Here is an 11,043-nt window from a genome sequence, read left to right as displayed (position 1 = left end):
CAAAGTAAAATTTCGATATATTTACACTATGATATGCTATAGTTGGCAAACAAAAAAATATCTATCAGTTACATCAAATGACCAAAGATAATTTAAATAAATATATCATTAGAATTTAAAATTGCTATAAAAAAATATAATATAACTATGTTTTACTACGAAAATATATGAACTTATAATTTGTACTAGAAAAATAATGAAATTTAAATATTCTATACTAAAGATAAATATTATTAGTTTATATTCTCTCCATTCTTATGTTCTTTGTGTTGGGGTATCTACGGGTTCCTAGCATGCGATCATATCGATCTAGGGTTTGGTTTACTAGGTTTCATGCAGCAGCAGAAAGATCTAAACCTAGTCAAACATCACACGCAACCAAACTTCCAAAACCCGAAAAATCGTGTATATCACCGAGGGAATCGTTACTTACCTCGTTCTCGATGAAACTTGAAGCAAAGTTCGATCCAGGGCCTGTTCTAAATCACCTAGGACTGAAGTTACAGTCCCTCTACACGTATCCACACCGACGGGAAGGATTCCAAACGATTTGGAACGTATCTGCTAGGATTAGTGAAGAAAAGGGTAACTCAAGAGACGAGATCCAATCCCGGAACAATAGAAATCGAAGAGAACAGGTTCTCTAGGGTTCTAGGATGTTTCTCTGAGTTTTAGGGCGGTCTTTTTTAAGTTTGGACGAAATTCCAAACTTAAATAAGCTTAGAAAATCCTAAATCCGAATTTTGAAAAATTTCCAGATCCCGGTCCGCCGGACTAGGCAGACCAAGCTCAGTCCGAGCCCTCGGACCGCCTGACTTGAAGGCTTGGTCCGGCTGACCAAGTTTTGTCAGCTCCGGACCAAGTTCCTTCTTCGTCAGCTCAGTCTGACTCACCTTTTCTCGGTCCGCCTGACCCAACATCTGGTCCGGGACTGCCCAACTCTTGATCAGCCGAACCAGACCTGTACAAATAACCTCGGACCGAGCTTCCGGACAACCTGGACTAACCAAACTTGGTCCGGGGCTGACCAAACTTGGTCAGCTCTGGACTAACACACTGAAAACTCCTTTTCATGCTCGTTTCGGTCAAATCTCGTTTCCATTCTTCGTATTCTTTACGTATAAGTCCATCCCTAGTGGTGTGTGACCCTGTAAACCAGTGACTTCGGAATCTTTCCCGAACCACAAGTCATAGTTAGCCTCTAGCAAGACGCCATGACCACCCACTTAGAAGTGAGTTAGAGGTGATCTAACCAAGGCATTAAGAGTTCGAATTCTGATCATTTGTCTCACGATATAATAAGTTGAACAAGGGCATGGTTTGAGCCACCCTTCAAGTTCAACAGTTTTCTCGTCTTGGCAAATTGACTAATAAAATAGATGTAACTTCATCTATAGCGTGGCCACGCATTTTTCATAGTCTGACTTCCCACGAGAGGGCCCAGCGATATCTCTCATGTTAAGGAGGTGACAAGTCTCATATTGCATGTCTACTATATATGATTCGTGAACATATCTGATCAACGCCGTTATAATCATCCAGTTAAAGACGATGTTTGACGCAGTCAATACACGACACTCCTCATATCAGATACTCTAGACATCTTAGGTATGAAGATCCAAGAACGAACCGCTGTATGAGATTCAAGTCATGACTCTGTCCATATGACAATCTCATATGGGTCATCCAGTCACTCGTTCACAACGAGTACCCATGATTGTGATAAGCATCCAATGCATCGATCACACCTCATGCTAGTCTTAATTCATCATTGTTCCCACAACGATAACTGAATAGGGAGTTTAGAATCATTCTCTAATGATTCAAGGATGCCGAAATACAACAAACATGCCAATCGTATAACGGGAAAAGTAATGCATTCATAAGTCAATGAACCAATACAAAGTCAAAATGTCATATCATGGATCATCCTATCCTAGAGCATTACAACCAACACTTTGTCCACACAATATAATGTAATCATACATAAAAAAATTTATATATATATTACATGCATCAAACAAACAATCTATATCATTTTTTATTATATTCATATCAATATATATTATAATAAGATATTTAACAAAAAATAACATGTGCACCAAACAAATGTCTTTCTTTTGTATGAACAACATAAAAAAGTATTTTATAACCATTTTATAAAATGTAAAAAATAAATGATGGAATATATTTTTTTATTTGTGATTTTAAGAATCTATCAAACAATAATTGACAATGTTAAGCATTTAGATAAAAGATTTTTGTAGGCAAAACTTCTCACTAGATAAAACAATTGGGAAAAAAATTTATTGCAATATCATCAACAAATTTAAAATATCCATTTACATTTCGAAGAAAACAATTTTCATAAAAACTGTATAACTCAGTAATAATAATAATAAAAGCGAATGGCAAAGTTTTAAACAAATATTATATCTATCACGATCAGTTTTTAGTATATTTATATAGTTGTATTTATCACGATCTAACTTCTTTATACAAATAATATAACAATTAATGATAATTTTATAATACTTTAATTTTGCTAATATAGTTTTTCAATATTAAACAAAAATATGGTATTATGTTTTATAACATTCATATAAGCAAATTTTATAAAAATATAATTTAATATTAAAAAAGGAACAACCCCTACATACGCGGAACTTAGTTAAAATAAAAAAAATAAAAAAATAATTATGAGGGAGGGGAAGAAAATGGGGAATTTCTGGATGTATTAAAATAAGTACTTATGAAACCAGGCTTGCTTTTGCTACTAATTTACGAGATTATCATTACAGATGTACACGATACGAGAAAGGCGAATGCGAAGCGAGGGTGAATTACTTGGCTTTGTTTCGTCTCACTAAAGGATTTGTTAATGACGAATGACCGAATTACCCTTTATCTTTACCTTTACCCTTTTTCTTGCTGTGTAGTCTTTTTCTTCCTTTTTTAAATATGGGTGGTCGCAGTAAGTCCTTGCGTGGAAAGCGATTAAGAATTTATGATGAATTAATTTCTATTTTGGAAACATATTTTACAGATTATTTTATTTAAAGGGCCCATGTTTGTTTGTTTATTTTTCTTAATTATCTCTAAAATTTGTTTTTGAAAAAGTCATAAAAATTTAAATTTGGAGCCAATTTTATAAGATTAAATTATTTAAAATTTTTGAATTTGAGTCAAAACGATAAAACTACAAACATCAAATGTCAAACAAACTTTCTTCATGCCTTCTTATAATATTGATTTAAATTTTCTACTTGTAACCGAAGAGAGTGTTTTTTATTTGACTTAAACAAAACTCCAACAAATTCTGAAAATTTTGATGGCTTTCATGAATATATTTATTCTACAAATTCGGATAAGTTATTTTTTTATATTATTTTTTTATTTACATTTGAATGTACTATGATACATCATTAGTTATATGAGATGTAATTATGAACCTTATCATTTTTTAATCTATTTTTTGTTCTAACGTAAGCATTTGAGATTTTAAAAGATGGGTCAAGAGCAAGAAAAACAAGAAAATATTACAAAATAGAGAAAGAGTGGCAATTTATAATGCTTTATTAGAGAGAAATGTTGACAGAAAATTGAAAAAATATACTATAAGAAATATCTCTAACTCATTTTATGTATCTATTAAGGATGGTACAAAGAATTTGGTGACGAGCAAAAGACACTCCTAATGGCGAAGACATGGATGTATCCGATAGAAGAATACGAAATTGTGGTCAGAAAAGGATTGAGATTGACCCTGATTGAGTTACTAATGTTCCATTACATTCTTGAACAACTTTAAAATCACTTGCGGCAGCTTTAGATATGAATCAGATAATTTTGAGGGAAGAAAATATCAGAGCTAGGCTGCAGTTTTATATCTCTATGATAGAAGAAAATATCTTACCCCACAAACCAAAGTTTGTCGATATGTACAATATTGTACATATTGATAGGAAATGGTTTTACATGATAAAAAGCCGTGACTTATCTATTCCTAAAGAAGAGGATCCGATACGCACCGCACATGTTAGAAAAAAATTTACATCGGAAAGGTTATGTTTTTGGTTGCCATGGCTCGTCCAAGATTTGATGGGAAAGAAAACGAGACTTTTTTTTGGAAAAATTAGAGTTTTTCCATTTGTTACTACATAAGCAACACAAAGGCGAAGTAAAAATCGAGAGGCAGAGATAAAACCGATGATCTCAGTCAAGAGAGAGCACATAAAAGAGTGTTTGATTGAAAAAGTTCTTCCGAAAATTCGTGAAAAATGGCCAAGTGAGGATTTGGAGAAGACAATTTTCATTCAACAAGATAATGCAAAAACACATGTTAGTCGAAGTGACGAACAGCAGCGTCAAGGTATGGTTTTGACATTCGGTTGGTGCGTCAACCACCAAATTCGTCTGGAATTTTTTAGTGCCATTCAAACGCTATAATATAAGGTGTGTCCAAAAACTGTATAGCAACTTGTTTCTACGGTAGAAAAATACTTCAATGAGTATCAAACGAGACAAGTGAATAGGATTTTTTTAACTTTACAATCATGCATGCAAGAGATTATGAATGTCGGAGGTTCTAACCGGTACAAAATCCCACATTTGAAGAAATATACATTGGAAAGAGAAGGTTGTCTCCCTACACAACTATCTTGTGATCCTACGTTGGTGAAAAATGTAATAAATTTCTTAGCAACTTAGTATTTGATTTTATATTTCTTGGTCGTCTCCCAAATTGATCTAAAAATATTTTGGTCCGCAATTACTTGTTGAATCTCTTTATTATGGTGAAGCTCTCCATCATCATAATACAACTTGTTCAAATCAAATCTATACTTGACGTTAGAAATGCCTTTTTCGGTTGTTGAAACATGTTTTACTAAATTATCTTCTTCTTTTTCCACTTTCATCCCAAGAAAAAAATTTTAGGTTCGTCACTGTATATGTATATATTTAAAAATATTTTTATAACGCGAGAAAAGCAAGTCAAAGATGTGTGATATTTGAGAGAGTGAGTTCGTAATTGATACACGTGTGGCTACATATATACCCGTGATGAATATGTAGATACTAGAATTCATTGTGTAAAAAGGTCCGATTCACGGAGGAACAAAAATGGCGTTTATTTGATACGCAATTTATAATTGAATAGAAATAGTGTTTGTAAAATGCCATTAATATCTATTATTAATGAATTAGTTTATGAATTAATTATGATTTAATTGATTAATTGGGATTTAGTTGGTTTGTGGGTTAATCCAATCCATTTAAATTTTAGTGTGTTTTTGTTGGTTTGGGTTAACTTAACCCAAAGTATTATAAAATCTATATGGGTTTAGATTAAATGAAAATTGTGTTTATTCATGCAATTTCATCATTTAATCTTTTTTTTTGGGTATAACCATCATTTAAATTTATTGCACGACTTTAAGAGCAGAAATAAATAAAATAAATAGCATCCCTATTATTGTTATCCTCCGATCGTATGTGAGTTTTAAAGCGATCGACCATGTTTACGAATTTACACGTGACAATATAAAACATATAGACTCTTAAAAATATATATCTATATATATGATGATACACAACATAACCTAGTACATACATACATACATACATACATGCATACACACACACACACATACATACATACATACATACATACATACATACATACACACACACACACACACACATACATACATACATACATACATACATACATACATACATACATACATACATACATACATACATACATACATACATACATACATACATACATACATACATACATACATACATACATACATACATACATACATACATACATACATACATACATACATACATACATACATACATACATACATACATACATACATACATACATACATACATACATACATACATACATACATATGTGTTTAAAGATCGAAACTGTGGCTGTTGAAGTGGAAAACAGGATGGTGGGCGGATCGCCAAATGCTATGTGATCTGATTTCTTTGGCCACGCTTGTCTGAAGGCTCGCCGGACCACACACGATCACTCCAGCGTCCACGCCGCCCCATTTCCCATTCAAACTCTCGAATATCTCTGAAAGCACACAACTTTTTTATTTAGATTCCATCTCCAAATCGGTTCTAATAGCTTCGGACAAGAACTGAAACATCAACCACGGGTTCATACCTTTGAAATCCGGTCTTGCGCCATAACGGATAGTGGTGAAATTCTCAAGATCATCTTTGTCCGAACCTTTTTCCTCCTCTACAAATCCGTCGAGGTTTCGCCAGCTCGTATTCACCTTCTCGTCCCTGTTTTCTTCCTCGGAGATTTTGTGACCACGGTAATGCCAGAGAACGACCACGAGACCTCCAAAGACGACCACGCTCGCAACCATGCAGATAACAAAGAGAAGTCCCTTGTACCACCACGTGGTTACGTCGAATTTGTTGACGTAAAAGATGTCCAATAGCGCTACCGTGACGATAAATCCGAGAGTGGACGAGATCACGTACAGTCCAGACCATACGTTATCTCCTGTTCCGACGAGAACAGACATGGGACAGCCTTGAGACGATGGTCTGACCGAGAGATTTGGCTCCTTGTAAACCATACCATCTTCCTGCGTTACCACATGAACAAAAGCACCTTGTAATTCTCCTCTTAATCTGATTGCAGATCTAAAATAGACACCTACCAGAAGAGGCTCTGACTGTCGGGTGACGTAGATATCGATCTCGAGCTTTAGTTTCTCGGATATCGAAGGGCAAATGGAGTTTAAGTCCGTCGTTGAAAGAAGAGAGAGCTCGTCCGATTTTTTTATCGCCCAGACAACCAACACTTTCTTTGGTAGACATTGTCTCCCGTCTCTTATGCGGTGCATGATGTCGCTTAAAATGGCGAAGAAGGGCGAAATCCCGATGCCTCCAGCTACCAAGACTAGGTTCTCGTACCTGAACTCGGGAGAAAAATGATATCTTGGTCAATTACTCGCTGATAACTAAACCGTGTGGTTAGGACAAAAGAGAAGGTATGCCTTTAAACGCATACATCAGGTGATATGGAGATTCATGGCCATAAGGTCCCTCCACAGAGGCTGTGATCATGGGAAGAGACCCGTGAGGGAGTTGCTGTTGTTCTGCTTCGGAAATCCTAGAGATGCGATCCATTAGCTTTCCCGTCCACCCGCCGAGAACCTTTATGAGAACCGCCATGTGATACTTCCCATCTAGAGGACTCGACGACACGCTGAAAGGATGCCACTGCAGCCACGAGAGTTCCCGCACTTGGAGAAAGATAAAACTCAGGGCATTGTATCGCAGATCTGGTTTTCCCGGGACGAAGAAAGAGTCAGCGGTTTCTATTGAAAACAAACTACAAAGTCTTCGAAAAGTAATAAAGATTCTAAATTCAGATCGTTACTTGCAGGTTTCGAGAGGACGATTTCGACGGTTCCACAAGGCAAACTCTTGGCCGAAAGGACATCCACCGTCTGCCTAGACTGGCAGAACCTCAAGAACCGATCAAGAATAAAGACAAATATTCCTCCGGCGACTATGCAGAAGAGGTAATCCCCGATGTGAAGCGCCAAGAACACAACGAAGACTACGTACAGCTGATGAGTGTAGAAGAACAGCTCGAAAAAACGCGTTCTCACGGGATGAAGCGACGTCACCCACATCAGTAAACCGGCGAGAAGACTGATGACTCCCGGAAAGTTGGAAATGCCTTTAGCCCTCCATTCAAACAACTGAACAAGAACGAAGCACGTCAAATTGACGAGACGGTAAAGACGAAGGAAAAGGAGATGAACCAGAGCCGAATCTTACAGCAGCTAGACGCCCATCGATGGCCCATCCGATCATGAAACAGAGGCCGTGGAGGGAAAACAAGGCCATGGTGATATGCCCCAACCACACGTGATATCGCGTAGCGTGTTCGAAAGGGATGTCTACGAGACGGAGGAAGACCGACCCCCTCGATATCGGAAGAAACAAAAACACCATGCATAGTAACCCGATCATCCCGAGACGAACACCGGTAACCTCCAACAACAGAACACTGGACGAACAACAACCAAAAAGATGGGAAGATTAAGCCAGCAAAACAAGGGTTTAAAGACAAGAACTACCATCCAAATCCACTAAGAAAGGTGACCCAATTCGAAGCAATAACGACAATAAGACAGGAGAAACATAGATTTAAGCTGCAAGAAACGATTGAGCACCTTTGCCCGTCGGGAGGGACATTGAAGAGAGAGAGAAGACTGAGGTTTTGCATGGTGTAAGTGTACGTGGCCCAGATGATGAACACGAAGAGAACGAGAATTCCAAGGAATTCGGCTGCGGAAACAACACCAAAGGGTCCATCCACAAGTACTGGAAAAGTCCATAGCCTGAACCTAGGAAACTTCGAAGCCTTCCTCCTTAAGGCCACAGAAGAAACATGTTTGATAAGTTCAACATGTTAACAGGTGTAAAACCCAGACAGGTAAGGTCTCTATTTGCACAGGGCATACTTGGAAAAAGTCTCTTCCCCAGAGATGATCAGATACAGAACAGCCAAGAGAGCGACCAGAAGAATCGGACCACTAAAAATCAGGAACATGCTTCCTGCACAGTTCGGACACGGGATGGGATTTAAACTGCAGGGGACATTTCGAAGAAACAGAAACAGAAACAAATGTAAAAACAGTAACCTGTGATGCCGAAGAGAGACCCAGACATGGAATTACTCCATTTCCTTACCAAATGGGCACAGGATTCTCCTGGGTAAAGCAAAATCAAGACAACCCAACTCAAGAAAATCACCCACATTACAACTTTTAGGACCCATTTCACCGACGAAACCAACACAGATGATTCTTTCGGGAATTCATCTCCTGAGCTTGGTATGAGCGGCTTATTCAGATTGGCTTCATCCATGGTTTTTACTCGAGAGTCTTTTGGTTTTCTCAGTGTTCGGTTGGGTCTGATGAATGCCGGTTCTCAACAGAGCATCATGAGCTTTAAGGAGACACAAATCGAGGAAAATCCACGCTCAGAATTAATACATACTGTCGGAATTGGGCAAACTTCACAATACACCAAACCTGTCGCATCCATTTCATAGATACACCCCAAAAACATATAGTTTTATTATGTTCATACCCTTAAAAAAAAGTTGGAAAAGACTATGATAACCTCAACTGAGAAACGGTATATAACATACACGCGTGTAAGATAAAAACCGACCACTTAAAATAAAAATAAAAAAGACGCAATTTTTTACACTGATTGTGAAATCAGAAATCAGAAATCAGAGAGAAAGATGTCGAGAGAAAAATCAAGGAAGAGACTAATTCAAGATCTGATTGAAATGATAAGATCCAAGACCAAAATTCAGAACCTTTAGAAATTAAAATAATATTTTCTCCATCTGCAATCTTCTTCTTCTGTGTTTTTCAATGGTGGCCACTTTTCCATTCTGAAGATGGTGAAGATGGCGCGTCTCTGACCGTCTACATTATCGGAAACAGAACTGGCGGTTCTATTGTGACCCATTTCTTTCGTACTTACTCTGTTTTTGTTTTCAATAACTTTGTTGAAGCCCAAATCCTGATGTTCGAGCATTATAATGACGTCGACGAACACATGACAACTGTAACCGTCAGCGGCGAGACGTTTGAGGTGTTTCGATTCTTTACCTGAATAACTGTCGCGTCCATAACTTCACCAAAAAATTTAACCTGGAGATATTTTTACTATAATTAATCTTGCTCGATGTATTTTCGTGGATGCAGGATGTCGGGGATAATTTCTTGAAGTTTTACGAAAATCTCGAAACAAGACCGATATTTAAATTCGTTGAAAGGATATCTAAGTGGTTAGGATTGTATAATTTGACAAGGTTTGTGATGTATTGTATGTGTGAATATTGAACTCTACTTGTGTTGTTTTGGTATGTATTAACGTTGAACTCACTTTGTGATGTTTAATATCTATTGATCTCTATATATGTCCAAAAAATGAGAAAATTTGTCTGAGTTCGAACATGTATACAAAAAATCCAATCACAGAAGGTCAGATATACTGCAAAAAAAGATTCCAAATAAAGAGTAGCAATTGTAACGAAATATTAGTAGCATTTGTGACCAAATTTGTCTAGGATCGAATTTGTGTAAAAAAATAAACATCGAAATTAATTAATAAAAGCCATGTAGATTAATTAGAGCTTGAATTATTTAAAAATGTTTCCAAATCGCGAATTTTGACTCGATTTTATCAAATGATGATGAAAATCTTGAAATTAAGTGATAATAATCGGATTGCATTCATATTTTAAACAAAATTAATATTGTTATACATTTCATATAATATATGTGAAAGTGTATATATAAGGTTCATATTTATTTAGTGTTGTATTATAAAAAATCTACAAGTCTTTAATAAATTTGTGGCATGTGATCTTCAACTAAGTATAGAAAATTGTAGATACTACCAAAAAAAGTTATAAATATTTAGTGGCAATTGTGATAAAAAAAAAAAATTGGTTGTAATTGAATCGTTTTTATTCGAAAAACAAACTTGTGCATAACAAAGACAAAAATCTAAATAATATATAAAGCCACGTGGACAAAATACCTAGAGAAAGTGGGTCCAACCAAGAAAGAGTCATTGATATTATCTCGGGAATCGACCACAATCCAATATTTACAACTTGATTACGACTTGTTTGCCACCATAGAATTTTTGTAAATTTGTTAAAAAGATCTCGAATTTACGATTTTGATTTTTTGACGTTTTGACTCTTTGACTTTAGTTAGTTTTTGACAGTTTGATTTTTCTACTTAATGTTTTGATTTTTTGACTTCATTTGACGGTTTAAATTTTTTATATTTTGACTTTTTGACTTTTTGGATTATTTTTTCCAACATTTTCGTAAAAAAAAATCAATTTGCAAAGTCGCAAATATGTCGTAATTAAGTCGCAATAAATTGTTTTTTTAGATAATAAAATAAACACAAATTGATATCAAATTTAAAACGTGTG

The 11,043-nt window shown here is 35.9% G+C and overlaps 1 protein-coding gene across 1 annotated transcript; it reads right to left on the bottom strand.

Moving 5' to 3' along the window:
• Positions 1-5,798: 5,798 nt before the first annotated feature.
• On the bottom strand, positions 5,799-9,041 carry LOC104800318 (ferric reduction oxidase 7, chloroplastic-like). The gene is made up of 9 exons (XM_010523115.1): positions 8,712-9,041; positions 8,532-8,625; positions 8,241-8,438; positions 7,843-8,074; positions 7,436-7,763; positions 7,064-7,337; positions 6,711-6,966; positions 6,200-6,635; positions 5,799-6,106 (listed from the first exon to the last, which is right to left on the bottom strand). The coding sequence occupies exons 1-9, from the start codon at positions 8,935-8,937 to the stop codon at positions 5,937-5,939; spliced, it is 2,214 nt and encodes a 737-aa protein (XP_010521417.1). The 5' UTR covers positions 8,938-9,041; the 3' UTR covers positions 5,799-5,936.
• Positions 9,042-11,043: the final 2,002 nt, after the last annotated feature.

The sequence above is a fragment of the Tarenaya hassleriana genome, unplaced genomic scaffold (assembly GCF_000463585.1).
Source record: "Tarenaya hassleriana unplaced genomic scaffold, ASM46358v1 Cleome67, whole genome shotgun sequence".
NCBI lineage: Eukaryota > Viridiplantae > Streptophyta > Magnoliopsida > Brassicales > Cleomaceae > Tarenaya > Tarenaya hassleriana.
Note: the sequence above shows the minus strand (reverse complement) of the source record. Positions and strands in the feature narration are given on the sequence as shown.

Excerpts from the sequence above, each read along its gene's own strand:
- LOC104800318 (XM_010523115.1), bottom strand. The coding sequence starts at position 8,937 with ATGGATGAAGCCAATCTGAATAAGCCGCTCATACCAAGCTCAGGAGAT. Across the intron at positions 6,967-7,063 it reads GAATCTCCATATCACCTGAT|GTACGAGAACCTAGTCTTGG; the intron begins GTATGCGTTTAA and ends TCCCGAGTTCAG. Across the intron at positions 6,107-6,199 it reads CGCAAGACCGGATTTCAAAG|AGATATTCGAGAGTTTGAAT; the intron begins GTATGAACCCGT and ends GTGTGCTTTCAG.